We start from the raw sequence: 19,251 nt of genomic DNA, 5'->3' as shown, positions 1-19,251 counted from the left end.
CTCAAATCTTCTTTCCCAGGGAAGAACTCTTTCCTAAACGCCACACACTCTCAGGCATCTCAAACTCAGCACATACAAAACTGAACTATTTTTCTTTTCCTTTGTTCCATGTGAGATAAAAGGAAAGGTTAATTGTAGGAAACCTTCTGAGACCAGTTTAAGAAAGAGTAGTTAGAAGTTAAGTCAGGGCAATGGGATTGAGTTGTCAGTTACATCTCTAGGTACAGCTTTCGTGTTTTCATCTTCTTGAAGTGAAGGGCAGTAAAACTTGAATGCTTTGGCTTTTCATGCTGGGCCACACAGTGGTGTGCCAAAGTATACGTGAAGCCACAGTGTAAAGAGTTCATCTTCCTATAGCATCAATTTTGATAGAATTAGTATGTGTGTGTGCAATGTACAATATTTAACTTGTAAGAACTAAAACCATTTTTTAAAATTAAACATATCTATTGTGGAACAGAACACAAAATGTCACAAAAGTTGAAACTCCTTGTCTCAAAATAAATACACAGACCACTTAGGAATCAAACCTAGATCTCCCACATTGCAGGCAGATTCTTTACCATCTGAGCCACCAGGGAAATCCTTTTTATTATTAGGACAGCTCAAAGTTAACTACCAAATTCATGTTCCTGAGTCAGAGCTACAATATGCCCCCACATTTAAGGGCACAGAGGAAAACTTCATGGGTACGGACATTATCCAGTAGTGAACAATGGGGAATCAGCATCGCAGGAAGTTCATTTTCAGATGAAGTAAGAGGAAACTGGGGAAGGGAGGAGTTAGGAAACTTAAAATGCAGAACTTGGCTGAAGAACTTAGTACAATATGTTGACTCAGTTGAGGCATTTATAGATGCCTATTTTTCCCAGGTTCTCTACTGGGTGGCCCAAGAGTTGATTAGGCATCTCCCCTACCCTCTAGGAATTCATCAGCTAGTGATGGGTGTTGAACAATGTAACTGTGCCATTGCTACAACGAAGGGTGTACCATGAGAAACTGGACCACTGGAAAAGTCCCTAACTTAGCTTGCAGAATTCAGTGAATACTTCTTAGAGTAGGCAACAGATCAGCTTCTGGCTACATCTTGGAATATGTACAGGCATTTTCTGTCTGTAGGTAGGTTAGAAATATTTCAGGAAATTGAAATATGAAATGTGTGGGAAATCAGAGTTAGACACAAGTTTACATTCTTGATTGTCATTATGAACACCTAAGTCCCTGCAGAGGAAGGAGCCCGTTTCTTCAGCTTTGGTATCTTCAGCAGTGTAGCTCAGCACTGTCCCTGCAAACATTACATTTTTGGTTTTGTAAAGCTGAGCCAGAGAGCTGATTATGACAAAGACAACATGTAGCTGACGCCTCCTCATTTAAAAAACATATACTGAATTTAGGTTCAACTGTAGGCACAGAGTTATCCAGAAGGGTGAATCCCAGCTCCTGGCTTTGGGTGCTCAGCTGAGTGAAGGAGTCAGCCAAGCAGACAGGCAACTATAGTACAGCGTGAGAACGCTTTGACAGCCATACCTCAGGGCTCTTACTGCACCCAAGAATGGACCTATTCCCTTATGGAAGGTGATGTGAAGTTGGCCTCAAAAAACTGACTTTGGGTAGAGATTTGAATGACATGTAGGAGGTAGCCTGCAAGAGGGCAAGCACTACACTAGAGGCACCATCATGCAGAAAGGTATGATACACTTGGAGAATAACAAGTTAACTATAGGATTAAGGTAGGAGACAAGTCTGAGAGGTGACAGGCCAGGTCATAGAAGGCCTTTGTGTCAGGATACAAGCTTGGATTTTAACCAGCAAAGCTAATGCTGAATCACTGTAATGCTGGCTTAAATCAGGTATTTCAGAGCTAGGTTGTAAAACATTACTGAGTTGTAGAATCAACTTGGTGAGTTGGGACCCTCATTTTAAAAAAGTAAACTAGAAGAGACTAGACAATATCAGTGCACATGACATTTATAAATAATGTTTTGTGATGCTTTTGTCTCAATAATATATATGTATATATACACACACATCAATATTGTGTTCTGATATAAATGTACTTTGATCTGTGGTAAAAAAAAATTTGGAGAAACACTAAAAATTCAACACTACAAAACAATAGATCAGATTACTTTTGGTAGCAATTCATAGAAAAAACTCAGGCACAAATGGGAATAATCACTAAAGATTCTTACTCTATAGTATCTTTTAGTTTGTCTAACCTACCATTCTCAGTATCATCTTCAGCCTTGAGCCAGTTCCCTGTTTATCAGAATAATATGTATTCTGACTGTTACAGAGCCTAGATTCTCACTGCCTCAAATTATTTAAGACCTGTCTATCTTTGAACCCATCAATAGCCAGGGGGTGGAAGTACCATGACTGCCTTTAGACTAATCTGGGGTGTTTGTTTGGGAATCAACCCACTGCAAGGAACTGTAACGCAATGTGGTGAATTCAGTGCATTACGGAAATACCGTAGTGGCACCTAGGGTCACTAAGTAATAAACTTGTTTGGAGATGGTCAGAGCAGTCACCCAAGAAATACCAAAAGTGTGTGTACAAGTCAGGTAGGTAAAAGGCAGGGAGTTCTCTGGGTGGTAGATGAACAAAATGTATTAAGGAAAGCCATGCACAGGGAAGGTGCTAAGTGTGTCTGACTCTTTGTGATCCTATGAACTGTAGCCTGCCAGGCTCCTCCATCCATGGAGATTCTCCAGGCAAGAATACTGGAGTGGGTTGCCATGCCCTCCTCCAGGGAATCTTCCCCACCTAGTGTCTCTTGTCTCATTGGCAGGCAGGTTCTTTATTTACCACTAGTGCCACCTGGGAAGCTCACATATAGGGAAATGGTCAAAATAAGGCCTTCCATGACTCTGGAACATAAAATTAGAGACAAGAGAAGTTGGAGCAATGAGCAGATGCCTACTCACTGAGGAGAGTCACAGTAAGGAAGCTGGACTCCTTCTCTATTGGAAAAGAAGAGCAGAGAATTAAGACAGCAGATCCCTATCACTATGGCTGCAGCGTGCAGGGAAGAACATTAGGGGACTATTGGAGTAATCCAGGATAGAGAGGTCTTGGATTTCAGACTAGGGAGGTGTGTGTACAGATTTGAGAAACACTATAGAAATAAATTTCACATGACGTGCTAATTTTACTGCAGATAATGAGTGTAATATAATAGCCTGACTTTTGTAATAGTTTCCTTTGGATTCTGGGCTTACACTGCCATTGATCTATTTAGACTAGAGTAAATTTGTTACATTTTGAGGAGAATGGGCATAACTTGTGAAGCTAGAGCCTGAACAGAGAAACTTTGCAAGTAGGAGGGAATTTTTACTATATATGGGCCTCGCTTGGGAGTTTGGAATTTATTAAATAGGTGCCAGCATGGATTTGGGGGCATATTCCACCTATTTAGGTGAAGTCTTGCCATTTATAGGCCTGATTAGTGAAACTGCTATACTGTTATTTCCCTGGTGTTATCCCAGTGTTTATATTCAGTCCAGTCCAACTCTGTGACCCCATGGACTGCAGCCCATGAGACTCTCTGTCTATGGAATTTTCCAGGCAAGAATACTGGAGTGAGTTGCCATTTCCTACTTCAGAGGATTTTCCCAACCCAGGTATTGAACTCGTCTCTTGCATTGGCAGGGGAGTTCTTTACCACTGCACCAATCCCTGAGCCTTTAGTAAATGCTTTAGGGTTCACATACTGTATCTGTATAGGCAAAAACATTAAAGGGGATGCAGTGTCTCTTGAGACCACTGTGGCACTGGACATGGCCCATCAGGCTGTGAGCTCCTTAATGGCACAGGTTGTTTCTTCTCAATTCTATATCCTAACGTGTAGCCCAGGGCCCAATATATGGCCGACACTTGTTAACTAGGATATCCCTAGTGCCTAAAATGATGCTGGGTACTAGCAGATGCTGAATAAAACACTTGGGGAACTAGTGAAAGCCCCAAAGGAAGGTATATTTCTCGGGCCTAAGAGGAAAAGATGTAAGAGTCCAGTCATAATCCACCTGATACCAACACTTAGAGATGTGGTTTTAATTTTAAAGAAAGTGCTTTTTCTAGGAGTCAAGGCTGACTCTAAGATATCTGGCTGAGGGGAATGAGTTAGTGCCAAAAACGCAGAACGGGAGCAAATTTTTTTTGAGGAGCATTCAGAGTTAAATGTTAGTCAATAAATATTCTAAGTGTCTACTATATGTCACTTAAAATATAATGTCAGAAAAAGGTTTTTTGTAACAGTGCAGAAGACCAAGAGATCTCTGCAGAAGAGATCTCTGTCAGGGGGCAGATCAGTTTCTCACTTAGGCAGCTGACCTGAAATGAGACCAGAGCAGCTGGCACTAAGGCCAGTATCTGTCTGCTAGACTGGGGAGCCCTCCACCCGCACCCTTATTATCTCAAACAGTGTATGGGTTTGGTGGGCCAAATACCCTCTGAAGGTCTGCCCTAAGATAAAAATCTTTTTTTCACTGTACTAGAAATCTGGGATCTGCTAGGCCCTGCTATCCCGTATTCGTGCAGGGATGATAGCTCCAAGACTTCCCATGACTATCTCCCAAGTGAAGCCTGTGAGTGTGAGGGATGGGCAGCCTGGCTGGGCCCAGTCTGGCTTCGCAGTTCCTAGTGCACATAAAGGAACTTCCTACTTCTCACATCCTGACCATTCTGAAGACGGATTTCCTTCTTCCGAGTTCCCAGAGAGGGCCAGATTTGACAACAATGAAAACTTCCAGGAAATTCCCACGTATTTAACGTTCTAATCTTTCTTCCACTTCCACCCTCTTCTTCACCCCTCCATTCCCACCCTCAAAGGAAGGAGCTTATCCTGCAGTCAACATCCCCTGCTAAATGCTTCCACTCTCCTGGCCAGGTTGATGGTCCTCTCCTCTGAAGTCCGTTCAGGGTTTGAAGGGAGCACTTGAGGGTAACTCCAGAAACAGAGGACTGGAACCTTGAAGGTTCCTGGGGTGCCAGATTATTACAGAAAGTTCACTTCTAGATGTTCACCCTCCAGCCCTTCAGGAAGTAATCTTTTAAGAAATCCCAGGGGCTCAGTCTCTGTGCTAGATAACAAAACTCAATCACCTATGGGGGCCAGTTTGGAATTACAGAATACATGCCCCATATAATCAGGCATGAAGAAAAACAAAACCGTGTTAATTCAACACAACCCAGATTAAGAGCCAGAAACAGGCCATGAATTTACTGCCTCATACAGACCGAGGTAGAGTTCTCATTCTCCAGAAATCAGAAGGGGGGAAAACAATCAGTTTACATACATACAACGATTTTTACCTATTGTGCAAAGAAAAGGGTATCTGGCTCTCAGAAAGTTCTGGGCTCCAGACTCCAATCAGACAGTCCATTTTACAACTCAAGCTCCAGTTCTTAGAGCTGAATAGAGCTCCCAAGGCCTGTGATCACGGGCACTGATGAAGGCCACATGCCCTTTGGCTTCAGTTAAACCTCTGGTGTTTGAGCTGGGTGGGAGCTGTGGGTGCTTGCTTCCTGGTCCTGCCGCAGCCCCTGAAGCAGCTGGTTTAGGAGTGTAAGGTTGCTGTCTCTGCGTGGCAGGGGCAGGGGCGGGAGACAGTTCCCTCTGTACTCAATCACTGCCATTTTGGCCCGATCCTGCTGATTCCGATTTGGGATCTGCAGCATTCTCGTGTAGCCCCCATTCTGACCTTGGTACCGAGGGGCCAGTACTTGAAACAGCTTTGGGATCAAGTCTTTCTCCTAGAGGGGGAGAGTTTTCCAGGAGAGAGCAGAGTCAGGCACCATCACCGAGACATTAACTTTCAGCATCCCCAAAGGTAGGGTTCAAACACACACACACCCACATCCCTTCCCTCACCCTCTGACGTGGCATTATAAACTGATCAATTACGGGCAGTTGTGTAGACTGAGATTCACGTTGAACTCAACGTAGGACATATATCTCTTACTTAGTTCACATTTGTCCGTAAGTGCGTGCCTTAATTTCGCCCAATTCCCTTTCCTCTAACAACTCCCTTCCACTTAGGAATCAAAGGATAAGATCTGGGAAGTGGACAGGATGCACTCACCGTGAGCCAGAAGTCCGCCATGCGCATGGCTCGTTCGTTGGTGTCTCCCAGCTTCCCGTAGTCAATGAGCTGTGAGGACACAACATCACTCACCAAAATCCGAGCAAGAAAGGAGGCGTCAATCTTAATGCTCTAATGCCAAATTGCAACCTATTCACTCCATACTCTAGCAAAGCATGTCGCTAATTCGGGCTACCTCTAAACACGCTGTTCTAATCAGGTCTCCATTTGAGGGGCCACAGGAGTAGGTTCAGCTCATGGTAATAAGGAGACTTCCGGCACTCTTTACCAGGGCGGTCCCAATTCTCCCCCAACTCCAGCCGGATCCCGCCCCCTCAGGTCAGACCTAGGAGAGGCACAAGAGGGTCACGCCCCTTACCTTCTCGGCGTAGCCCCTCAGCTCGTCCACGCGTGCCCATGACGCCTCGATGCGTTCGTGGCGCACCAGTCCCGTAAGCAAGTTCTGCAACAGGTGAATGCGGGACTCGGGACCAAGGCCTAGACGGCGGTATACGCGGCCGTGGGAGATCGCGGCGGCGAACGACAGCCGCATGTTCCCGGCTGCTCCCCACCTCTGTGAGGCCGGAACTGGAAACTCAAAGACGCGGCCGAGAGGCGGAGCTTAGAGGACCCACGCGCCTTACGTAGCTGCGTGGTGGACGTGTTTGCGCATGTGTATCAGAGCCTGCCTCGTTGGCAGCCTTGGGGAGGGCGGGGACGGGGCGTTGACCTCGTCCGGATGAGGAAAGATGGGCGGAGTTTGGTCTTTCGAGCGCGGCTGGTTTGCCCGGGAACCAGGCGCCCCCTGGTGTGGGATGAACAGGCCGACGGTTTCTCTGGTGCTGCGACAGTCGTCATGGGACCCCGCGCTGGGAAGCTCAGCTTGGAGCTGGCTTGTAGCGTGAGGACCTGAAGAGGAAAGTGCTTGGCGGTGTGCCAGTCCTTCAGGCCGGCGGACCTGCTTTCTGAGGCGCGGGGCGTCTGACACGCTGAGCGTGTCATTTTGAAAAGCAAATTATTTTCAGTAGTAATGGCGAAATGAATGGAATAACAATGATAGGAAAGAAATAGAGATGGTGAAAATTTTCTTTCCTTGAAGTTGTTGACTGGGAAAAAAAAAGCACAACGTAAAAGTTGAGAGTTGTTTTACCTAGCAGACAAAACTGAGGACTTGATCCCACGACACAGTAGCTAAGATAACTCTGAGAGGCTATGGTGGCAGAGGGGGGTTGTAGAAGGGGTTTGGAGTGGGTGGGGGGCAGAAAATATAAGAGATTTTGCAGGGAAGACAGGGTAGTTGGAGCATCAAAAGATTATCTTAAAGAAAGCCAGATATCTCAAGGGATTTAGTGCTTTTTCATGTATGAGAAGATGGAAGAGTCTAGGCTCACTGAGATCATTGTTTTGATATGCATCCCAGCTATTTGGGGCTAGTGTGAGTGAGTTGGTGATGGACAGGGAGGCTGAGCGTGCTGCAGTTCATGGGCGACTGAACTGACTGACTGATCCTGTTTTCTCATCCCGAGTCTCCTCAGGTTGCTCCATTCAGTGAGTGGCTGCAGTGTCTGATGATTCACTGGGGAGGGTTATGTTTCTGTCCTGAGTTTTTTTGGGGTTTACTGTGGTGGAGAGGAGGGCCTGCACTGGCTGATGGCTGCAACATCGTTTCTTTACTGATGTGGCAGGTGACATTTTTAATCCACAAAGCACATCTAAGTATTAGGTAGGTAGAACAGGGGAAAGGAGTCCAAAATGGCGGTGGCTACAGACAAGGAAAGGAAAAGCCCGCGAAAATGAAATAAAAGGTCCGAGGACTGGAGTGAGGACCTCAGGTAAAACAAACAACACTCCTGGCTGGCCCAATTTACATAGGACAGGCCCAGGGAGAGATAAACATATAAATAGAGGAGCCAGAGCCAGCTGTCTCTCTCTCCTGCGCTCTGGGGCGCTCTTCTCATGTCTTTAGATTAACGTGCCCTCACACCTCGAAGATGGATTTTCCTGCTATCTTCTAAATAAAATAGAGCTGTAACACTGATTTGTTTAAGAGCTATAACACGGTTCATTTGAGACCTGAGAGCTATAACACGGTCTATCCAAGACCTGAGAGCTGTGACACGCCGAGGGGGCTTTAATATCTGTCACTCCAAATCTTTGTTGTGACAAGACAAAGAATCGAGGAACATACACTCGCGTGACATAACCATCCTAGTTGAAGAAAAAGTGCTGTGCTCAAAGAAAAAGTAATGATTTAATATTTTTAAATTCAGTTCATTTCAGTTGTTCAGTCGTGTTTGACTCTTGACAACCCCATGGACCACAGCACGCCAGGCTTGATCCTGGCACTCCATCACCAACTCCGGGAGTTTACCCAAACTCATGTTCATCGAGTCAGTGATGCCATCCAGCCATCTCGTCCTCTCTGGTCCCCTTCTTCTGCCCTCAATCTTTCCCAGCATCAGGGTCTTTTCAAATTAGCCAGCTCTTTGCATCATTTTTTTAAAAATTACATCACTGTGTTTTGTATCTTAAAAGGGGAAAACATACGTATGCATTTATGTGTTAAATAAATGAACAAACGCATTATAATTTCTGGTTTTGAGCCTTTGTGTCAGCTGATTTGCAATGACTTAGTCAAAATTGTTCCTTGTTATGTATTCAGATGTGTCCCCCCCGCAAAAATTATATGCTAAGTCCCACCCGACCCCCCACACCTCCTGTATCTCCTTCACCCAATACCTCAGGATGTGACTTTCTGTGGAAATAGAGTGCTTGCAGATGTAATTGGTTAAGATGAGGTCATGCTGGACTAGTTCAGTTCAGTTCAGTCGCTCAGTTCAGTTGTGTCTCACTCTTTGCAATCCCATGGACTGCAGCTGGACTAGGATGGATGCCTAATCCAAAATGGCTGGTGTCCTTATAAAAAGAACACTTGTGAAGAGACAGAGACACACAAGGACAATGCTATGTCACCAGGAAGGCAGAGATCAGAGTTGTCTAATACAAGACAAGGATTCTGGCAAACATAAGAAACATAAGCGCAACTGAAACTGTCAAGTGTCCTGTTGGGAGGCTCTGAAGAGTTGTGGTCCTTTATGTCTCAGTGCAGAAAGAATTCAGCGAGAGGCAAAGTGCTAGATAAGAATTGATTTATTAGGATAGGACACTTGTGAGACGTACAAGCAGGCAGACGAGAGGTTGCTGCACTCGAAGAACTTACTGGGCTACAGTTTTATAATCCAAAAGTGTGGAGGAGGAGAAGAAGACTTGTCATTCTTGAGTAGAGGTCATGCTTCCATCATTTGGTCCTCCTCCAGGATGGGCAGGGGAGTTTTCTTGTCCCTATGTGGTCAAGCTAGGTTTAGTTTTGAAAAATTTCCTTAGTTGGAAGCAACAATTATGCAAATATGAAAAGTATTTTTTTAGGAACATTCTTAAAGATATGGATATGTTGGCAGAAAATTATACAAACCATAGTTCACAATAAATTCCAGAAATTGCAATATTCTCTATGTCTCAGGTATTTGGAATTAATTCTTATAGCTTTCAGTTATCTCCACATTATACTATAACATCATCATCAAAAAATTCATCCTAAATTTCTACTGGTAAAAATTGGGTAGATTTTCTTCTTTGCAAAATTCAGGGAAATTGAATACTGACACTGGTGTTATTTGATCCATTGCTTTAAAAAAGGAATATCCACATGGTGAAAATGTACAGCATCAAACATTGTCCTTATTTGTATAGGTTGGTGCAAATGTAAATGTAATTGTGGTTTCAGATCACAAATTTTAAGTCATTGTAACTAGGCTCAAACACATCTTTATTAATCAAAATATGAACCAATACAATCAACACGTTTTTTCCAATGAGGAAGAAGTTTGTTTATTCCTGTAGTGTAAAAAATCTGTGCTTCAGGATTGGTCAAACTCCTGGAAAGCATTTTCTGCCTCCTGCTGGTTGTGGAAGCGTTTTCCCTGCAAAAAGTTTTCAAGATGCTTGAAAAAGTGATAGTTGGTTGACGAGAGGTCAGGTGAATATGATGGATGAGGCAAAACATCACAATCCAATTCATTCAACTTCTGAAGCATTGGTTGTGCAACATGTGGTCAGGTGTTGTCGTGGAGAAGAATTGGGCTCTTTCTGTTGACCAATGCTGCATGCATTGCAGTTTTGGGTGCAACTCATCTATTTTCTGGAAGGACTGATGCTGAAGCTCCAATATTTTGGCCACCTGATGCAAAGAACCAACTCATTAGAAAAGACCCTGATGTTGGGAAGGATTGAGGGCAAGAGGAGAAGGGGACAACAGAGGATGAGATGGTTGGATGGCATCACTGACTCAATGGACATGAGTTTGAGCAAGGCCCAGGAGGTGGTGAAGGACAGGGAAACCTGGTGTGCTGCAGTCCATGGAGTCTCAAAGAGTCAAACATGACTGAACAACAAATCAATTTTCTGAGCATGTTTCTCAGATGTCATGGTTTCAGTGGGATTCAGAAAGCTGTAGTGGATCAGACGGACAGTAGACCACCAATCAGTGACCATGGCCTTTCCTTGGTGCAAGTTTGGCTTTGGGAAGTGCTTTGGACTTCTTCTCTGTCCAAGTACTGAGCTGGTCATTGCCAGTTGTCATATAAAATCCACTTTTCATTGCATACCACAATCTGATCGAGAAATGGTTTGCTGTTATTGCATAGAATAAGAGAAAATGACACTTCAAAACATCAATTTTTTTTTGTTTGTTTTTCGGTTAGCTCACGGGGCACCCACTTATCGACTTTTTTCACATTTCCAATTTGCTTCAAATGCCAAATGACTGAAGAATGGTTGACGTTGAGTCATTTGGCAACTTCTTGTGTAGCTGTAAGAAGACCAGCTTTGATGATGGCTCTGAATTGATCGTTGTCAGCCTCTGATGACTGGGCCATACCCTCCTCATCTTCCATGCTCTCATGTTCTTTGCAAAACTTCTTAAACCACCACTGCTCTGTACATTCGTTAGCAGTTACTGGGCCAAATACGTTATTGATGTTGCGAGTTGTCTCCTCTGCTTTACCACCCATTTTGAATTCGAATAAGAAAATCAGTCGAATTGGCTTTTTGTCTAAAATCTTTTCTGTAGTCTAAAATAAATGTAAAATAGTAAGTAATGTCATTAGCAAAAAACCATAAAGCAAGAAATGCACATTAAAATGGTACCTAACATAACCACATTTATTTAAGAATGTATTCCAGTATCAAATGGTAAAGTTCAACAGTGCAAACCCACAATTACCTTTGCACCAGCTTAATGGTTTTTGGCTGTATGAGACTGTCATCTCTTGTTTGTTCTCCTCACAGTACTCATACTTTGATTCCTTTTGTCTATGTCACTTTCCTTACATTATGTTGGTGCATAGTTAACGGCTTTCTATACAATTTTGTGGATTGATGTTCAAGGAACAGTTTTAAACCTTGGTGTCTTACTGGTGTCCAAGGCATATTCTGGCTGTTTGCAGATACTTTTGTGTCTGACTTGACCTCATTTGAAACTTCATCTCAAAACAAAAAATAACTCAGGAGATAAAAATCTTACATGACTAGGGTTATTTTAAATTTATAGTTTTAGAAGCAGGGCTATGTTCTACCACAAGGGTTGGAGGAACAAAATGTGCCTGATGTGAGCTCTGGGAGATCGTGGAGGACAGAGGAGCCTGGGTGCTGCAATGCATGGGGTTGCAAAGAGTAGGACATGACTTAGCAATTGAATGACGAAAGGATCATTTGTTTAGCACTTAGAGAAACAAAAGATTTTTCTTTGAGAGTTATTGTATCACTAACATTGTTTAGCATAGTGATGCAATGTGATGAAAGTCAGATTGACTTTCTTTCAGTCTTATTACTATTTTAAAATTCTTTGCAGATGATTGACCTGCTTATGCTTATACTGGGCCAGGCTATGTCTACCTCCCAACCCTTGCTACTCACTGTCTTTGAAAGAGTTTGAGAATAGAATTGCTTTGGGGTCAGAAGAGTTGTAAACGGAAAAACATGCCTTTTCCTCTACTCTGAATGACTGCATCTTATTCTGCTGATGCCATCATGAAGCAATGTCCTGCAGCGTGTACAGGATCAAGTGTTCAATAGGGGATTTAGTGATGATGGTGAAAAGGAATTGATTGGATTCCAAGCCAACTTTTGATTCTGTCCCTAGAATCCTGAATGTTGTGAAGTATCATAGGGACTACCTCCTTCTGGATTTTCTTTTTCCTCTTAGGTCAGGGTCTTCACACCTTTCTGAATCAGTCCAGTGTTCTAGGAAGGATTGGACAAAGACAGAGCTCATCTCTGTTATCAGATGGAATTGTGATCATATTGGGCTTAGTTAAAATGAGTTTCCCAAATTTGAATCATTGGAATATTGAAGAATATAATTAATCAAAACATCCCAAATGAAAACAAGAAATCTTGTAAGCAGTTGAATTTAGGAAAATAAGTCACTAAAGTTGAAGTGATCCAGGGCTATAGAGGGACATGGAGTTTGGATAGAAATCAGCATAACCCTCTGTGGTGACATTTCCCTCTGGAAATGATGACTATTGATAATTCCAGCTTGGCTTATTCTCCTCATGTGTGTTCTTTCCCCTCTCTGCTTCATTTCCTTGCATTGTGAGATAAAATGCCTGCTGCTGAAATTGTAAGGTCCTTTAAGGTCAGAAAAGGACTGTGATTCATGTATCCTATCTCCTCTCCCTGCCTACCTCCAATCTAGTTCTGTGCTGCTCTCACCGCCTCCCTGCAAAGTCTTTCAATACAAGTTTGTAAAAAAATAGAACTTGGATTTTTGTTTGTTTGTGTCCCTTGATGATTTCACTTTTATATCAATTGTTTATCTTCCCCTTTCTGTTTCACCTGATTGAGAATATTTGTTGAGAATTTACTATATGGCTTTGTACATTGCTTGTTAGCTACCTTTCATCACAGTTCAGTCCTCACTTGTGTCCGACTCTTCGCAATTCCATAGACTTCAGCATTCAAGGCTTCCCTGTCCGTCACCAACTCCTGGAGCCTACTCAAACTCATGTCCATTGAGTCGGTGATGCCATCCACCCATCTCACCCTCTGTTGTCCCCGTCTCCTCCCGCCTTCAATGTTTCCCAGCATCAGGGTCTTTTCCAGTGAATTGGTTCTTCGCATCACGTGGCCAAATTATTGGAGTTTCATCTTCAGCATCAGTCTTTTCAATTTTCAGGATTGATTTCCTTTAGGATTGACTGGTTTGATCTCCCTGCAGTTCAAGGGAGTCTCAAGAGTCTTCTCCAACACTACAGTTCAAAAGCATCAATTCTTTGGCGCTCAGCTTTCTTTATAGTTCTCTAGTGCATTTCTTCTTATGAATCTGAACTCACACACGTCACTGACTGTAGTATTTGCAGTGTATCTGACTTGCTTTTGGTTTGGGTCTGTCTCTTACCCTAGCTGACATATTTCTTCATCACTGGGAGTTGGAACTTTCTGTTATAGTCCGTGGAATTCTCTAGGCCAGAATACTGGAGTTGGTAGCCTTTCCCTTCTCCAGGGGATCTTCCCAACCCAGAGATTGAACCCAGGCCTCCCACATAACAGGTGAATTCTTTACCAACTGAGCCACAAGGGAAGCCCAAGAATACAGGATTGGGTAGCCTATCCTTTCTCCAGGGGCTCTTCCCGACCCAGGAATCAAACCAGGGTCTCCTGCATTGCAGAAGGATTCTTTACTAACCGAGCTGTCAGGGAAGCTCACCCTTTTATTCCCTACCCACTGTCTTAGAAACCCTTAAGCCAGATAAAAGTTGGACAGTCGACCCGTTGGAGGAGATAATAGCTATAAACTTCATCCATTTGAAAGAAACCTTGCTGATTATCCAGCCCACCTGTTCTTAACCTTTACTGTGCCTTTTGACCAAGAATGATGAATTCTGTTCTTCTGAAAAATAGTTTTATAATGTGAAATGAATTAAAAATATTATAAAGGAACCAATTATTAATATATTAAAACACCTCAAAATATTTATAAAACTCTCCAAATTGCTTTACAACCCATTTTGAATTCAAATAAGAAAACTGCTAGAATTTGCTTTTTGTCTAATATAATTTCCATAGTCTAAATTAAATATAAAATACACAGAAAGTAATGTATTAGCAAAATAACATAAGTAAGAAATGCTCTTTAAAATGATGTGCAATATAATCACACTTATTTAAGAATGTATTCCAGTATCTAAAAACAGTAAATTTGAGCAATACAAAATCACCTTTATTAATAGCTTCTTTCTTTACTGATTTCATTTATTTTGTGTCTATTTTTTCTTCCTTGATGTGTTTCAGTTCAGTTCAGTTCAGTCACTCAGTCGTGTCCGACTCTTTGCGACCCCATGAATCGCAGCACGCCAGGCCTCCCTGTCCATCACAAACTCCTGGAGTTCACTCAGACTCACGTCCATCAAGTCGGTGATGCTATCCAGCCATCTCATCCTCGGTCGTCCCCTTCTCCTCCTGTCCCCAGTCCCTCCCAGCATCAGAGTCTTTTCCAATGAGTCAACTCTTCGCATGAGGTGGCCAAAGTACTGGAGTTTCAGCTTTAGCATCATTCCTTCCAAAGAAATCCCAGGGCTGATCTCCTTCAGAATGGACTGGTTGGATCTCCTTGCAGTCCAAGGGACTCTCAAGAGTCTTCTCCAACACCACAGTTCAAAAGCATCAATTCTTCAGTGCTCAGCTTTCTTCACAGTCCAACTCTCACATCCATACATGACGACAGGAAAAACCATAGCCTTGACTAGACGGACCTTAGTCGGCAAAGCAATGTCTCTGCTTTTGAATATACTATCTAGGTTGGTCATAACTTTTCTTCCAAGGAGTAAGTGTCTTTTAATTTCATGGCTGCAGTCACCATCTGCAGTGATTTTGGAGCCCAAAAAACTAAAGTCTGACACTGTTTCCGCTCAATTTTATATCAACAGAGAACTAGCTTAGTTTCATTGATCTTTTCACTTGTTTTTCAATATCTATTTCAATTATTTCTTCTCCAAGCTTATTATTTTTCTTCTACGAACTTCAGGTTTTGTTTGCACTTTTTATTCTCATTCCTCTAGGTATAAGGTTAGTTTGTTTATTTGAGACTTTTTTGTTTGTTTGTTTTCTTTAGGTAGGCCTATATGTACCCTTGCCTGGGAAATTCCATGGACAGAGGAGCCTTGTAGGCTACAGTGCATGGGGTCACGAAGAGTTGGACTCAACTGAGCGATTTCACTTCACTTCAGGACTGTTTAAAATAAAGCTAATTAAGTTTACCTTTTAAGTAAAGTAAGCTGGTGCAAACACTTGAATTTAGCTTCTCTGTTAAGAGGATACCTTTTCCTCAGATATTGAACTGCCTTTGATGATAGATTTAAGTTTTTTATCTCTTAAATGATCTGTTCTGAAATCCCTTATTGTTTCCTTGGCTATGTGAATAGTATTGTTTCACAATGACCTATAATCCTATCTGACTGAGTGTTCTAAACCTTTTTGATATTTGTTGACATAGCTTCCTAAATCATTCAAATGAAGATTTCTAGCTAACTTTGGGATGCTTCAGAGGATCCCTGAAACATCCCAAAGACAGATATTACACTAATTAGGTTAATTTTGTATACAGAATAATATGGGAGTATTGTCAAATGAGTAATAAGTCTCGGGTTATATTGTATGGTAAATGTTACTAATATCAGAGAAGGCAATGGCAACCAACTCCAATACTCTTGCCTGAAAAATCCCATGGACAGAGGGGCCTGGTAGGCTGCAGTCCATGGGGTCGCCAAGAGTCGGGCACGACTGAGCGACTTTACTTTCACTTTTCACTTTCATGCATTGAGAAGGAAACGGCAACCCACTCCAGTATTCTTGCCTGGAGAATCCCAGGAACAGAGGAACCTAGTGGGCTGCTGTCTATGGGGTCGCACAGAGTCAGACACGACTGAAGCGACTTAGCAAGATATTACTGTATACCTCCCTGTTAGAACTTCTTTTGTTCTGCCTCATAGGTTTTGGAGCATTGTGTTTTCATTTTCAATTGTCTTGAAGTTGTTTTTTAGATTTTATCTTTGATTTCTTCAAGGAACCATTTGTTGTTTAGTAACATGTTGTTTAGATCACAAGGCTATGGTTTCCTAGTTTTCTTTGGTTATATTCTTGTTTTATCCTGTTGTGGTCAGACAAGATAGTAGATACACTTTTAGTTTTCTTAAATATACTAAGAATTGTGTTGTGGAGTTGCATATTGTTTATTGTTGAGAATGTTCCTTGGGCACTTGAAAAAAATATGTATTGTGTTTTATTTGAATGAAATATTTTTTGTGTATCTAATAAGTCCACCTGATCAAATGCATTATTTAAGGCCTATATTTCTTTATTAATTTTCTGCCTGGATGTAAGTGAGCTCTTAATTTCCTGTACTTTTATTGCATTACTATTCATCTCTCCCTTTATACCTATTAATTTTTGCTTTATGTGCTTAGGGGGCACCTGTACTGGGTGAATTGATAGTTACAAGTTTGGAAATAAGAGCTGGATCCATAAGAAATCAATTGACATTCAAATTTCAATTTTATGTACTTTTTTTTTTGGTAGAGAAGTCAGTATGCAACACATACATCTGATAAAGTGCCTACATGCAGAATATGGAAAGAACTATAAAATCACCACGAAATGAATATGGATGAACGACTTGAGTAGACAGTTTATAAAAGTGAATATTCGAATAGTCACAAGGAGTAAAGGAAGTCCATTCTCAGTAGTAATCAGGGAAATGCAAACTATAGTGAGTTATTAATACTACATAGTCCAGAGTGGCTAAAATGTAAAAGAGTGATAATAGTGTTAATAAACATGAGAAGCAACTGAAAGACTCATATATTGCTAGTAATGTTATAAATTTGTATGGCTACTTTAAAAATTGGCTGGTATTTTCTCCTAAAGTTGAAGAGATATCTAGATATGTAGATAAACTATGACCCAAAAATTATTCTCCTGGTATATACCTAATGGAAATGTGTGAGTAAATGCAAAAAAAGACATGTGCAAGAATTCTTAGAGCAGCAGTATTTAAATAAACACAAGCTGAAGAAAATTCAAATGTTTGTTAGTAGTATAATGGATAAATGAATTGTGATATATAATAGAATATTATACAATGATGTAACAGATAAATTCAGGAACAGATAAATTTCCCAAACATTGTTGAGTGAATGGAAGTCAGAAAGAAAACAATTACACTGAATCATTCAATTTGCCTCTTCAAAAAGAGAACTCATCTATGGTGTTGAACCTCTGGAATAGAGAGGGTATAGTTATTAGAAGAGGACATGTTGTGAGGGAGATGATTCTAGGAGGTTGGTGATGTTCTGTAACTTTTCCTCCATAGTGTTTAAATTGATGTGTTTGTTATGGAAATATTCCATGAGCTGTACACGTGTAATTTGTGTTGTTTTTTGTTTCTTTTGGTGGTATAACTCTTGTATTTCAGTTAAAAATAGGTTTTAAAAAATCACAGCTTTTATAGCCTCCTGACTCTCCAAGAGTTATTTCTCTTTCATTCTATGAGTAGGTGTGATATAATGAATAAAGGACCTCCCCCAAAAGATATCCATTTTCTAATGCCCTGTGAATATATGGCTTTGTATGGCAAAAAGAATTTTTCAGGTGTGACTAAGATGTTGAGATTGGGAGATTATTATGGGTTATCCAGTTGTGATGAATGTAATCAGAAGGGTCCTTATGAGAAGGAGGTGTGGGGGTCAGAGGTAGAGTGATGTTGCATGGGGACAACTTGACTGGTCACTGACAGCTTTGAAGATGGAAGGAGATTGTGAGCCTAGGAAGGAGGGCAGCCTCTAGATGCTGGAAAAGGCAAGAAAACAGACTTTCCTTTAGAGCCTCTATTAGGAATGCAGCTTTGCCAATAATTTGTGTTTAGCCCCATAAGACCCAATTTTGGACATATCACCTCTAGAACTATCAGGGAATTAACCTGTTGTTTTAAGTCACCAAATTTGTGGTAATTTTTTACAGTAGCAATAGGAAACTAATATTGGTAGTTCATGGGCAGTGTACTCTGACAAGTACAATGTCAGAGTACACTGTCCGTAATAGGTGCTCTGAAAATTGTACTGAATGTACGATCAAGCTTCAAAAGTGTCATTCCTCAGTACGGTAAGGGGATTTTTGAAATAAATAAGGATGTTGAGAATCCAAGACCAGTATGATGTGATGAGATATGACCAGGCAGTTTCTACCAGTCCTTTTCCCTCTAATCTTCAGACTTCCTTAAACGTGAAAGGCTTAGAGTCTGGAGGTGAAGGAAAAGAGCACAGGGTTTGTAGTTATCAGGCACAACAAAATTGGAGATGAGGATGCAAATGAAGATGGCATGATTAGGACTTTCCCTTAGTCTGTGAAAGGCATTTGTTGTCGAGAGGGAGATTAGAATATTTTACAAAAGAAATGTATAAAGAAATAAGGTGGAGGTAATAATGCTCTTGACATCCCAAATGGATTTTGTTGGTGTAGTTCAACCACTCAGTTGTGTCCGACTCTGCAATCCCATGGACTGCAGCACGTCAGAATTCCCTGTCCTTCACCATCTCCCAGAGCTTGCTGAAACTCATGTCCATTGAGTTGATGATGCCATCCAACCATCTTGTCCTCTGTCGTCGCCTTCTCCTCCTGCCGTCAATCTTTCCCAGCATCACAGTCTTTTCCAGTGAGTTCGTTCTTTGCAACAGGTGGTAAAGAATTGGAGCTTCAGCATCAGTCCTTCCAATGAATATTGACAATTGATTTCCTTCAGGGGTGGCAGCCGAGAGGAGCTATCCCATGTTTGAGGTCAGGGTCGGTGGCCGGGAGGAGCTACTCCATGTTCAAGGTCAGGAGGGGCAGCGATGAGGAGATACCCCTCGTCAAAGGTAAAACAAACCCAAGTAAGACGGTAGGTGTTGCGAGAGGGCATCTGAGGGCAGACACACTGAAACCATAATCACAGAAAACTAGTCAATCTAATCACACTAGGATCACAGCCTTGTCTAACTCAAAGAAACCAAGCCATGGCCGCGGGGCAACCCAGGACGGGCAGGTCATGGTGGAAAGGTCTGACAGAATGTGG

The 19,251-nt window shown here is 41.9% G+C and overlaps 2 protein-coding genes across 2 annotated transcripts in view; both read right to left on the bottom strand.

The window, feature by feature from the left end:
- Positions 1–5,197: 5,197 nt before the first annotated feature.
- MRPL17 (mitochondrial ribosomal protein L17) lies at positions 5,198–8,079 on the bottom strand. The gene is made up of 3 exons (XM_069553395.1): positions 6,466–8,079; positions 6,087–6,155; positions 5,198–5,757 (listed from the first exon to the last, which is right to left on the bottom strand). The coding sequence occupies exons 1-3, from the start codon at positions 6,637–6,639 to the stop codon at positions 5,482–5,484; spliced, it is 519 nt and encodes a 172-aa protein (XP_069409496.1). The 5' UTR covers positions 6,640–8,079; the 3' UTR covers positions 5,198–5,481.
- A 1,139-nt stretch (positions 8,080–9,218) lies between these two features.
- LOC138420282 (interferon-induced very large GTPase 1-like) overlaps positions 9,219–19,251 on the bottom strand; it is a 67,433-nt gene continuing 57,400 nt past the window's right edge. Inside the window, exon 2 of the transcript XR_011249201.1 lies at positions 9,219–9,428. The gene's annotated coding sequence lies outside the window, so the exon portion shown is untranslated. The remainder of the gene's footprint in view (positions 9,429–19,251) is intronic.

This window comes from Ovis canadensis, chromosome 15 (genome assembly GCF_042477335.2).
Source record: "Ovis canadensis isolate MfBH-ARS-UI-01 breed Bighorn chromosome 15, ARS-UI_OviCan_v2, whole genome shotgun sequence".
NCBI lineage: Eukaryota > Metazoa > Chordata > Mammalia > Artiodactyla > Bovidae > Ovis > Ovis canadensis.
Note: the sequence above shows the minus strand (reverse complement) of the source record. Positions and strands in the feature narration are given on the sequence as shown.

Coding starts and splice junctions, on each gene's coding strand:
- MRPL17 (XM_069553395.1), bottom strand. CDS start 6,639: ATGCGGCTGTCGTTCGCCGCCGCGATCTCCCACGGCCGCGTATACCGC. Junction 6,156..6,465: donor TGAGGGGCTACGCCGAGAAG/GTAAGGGGCGTG, acceptor GTGTCCTCACAG/CTCATTGACTACGGGAAGCT. Junction 5,758..6,086: donor TGGCGGACTTCTGGCTCACG/GTGAGTGCATCC, acceptor CTCCCCCTCTAG/GAGAAAGACTTGATCCCAAA.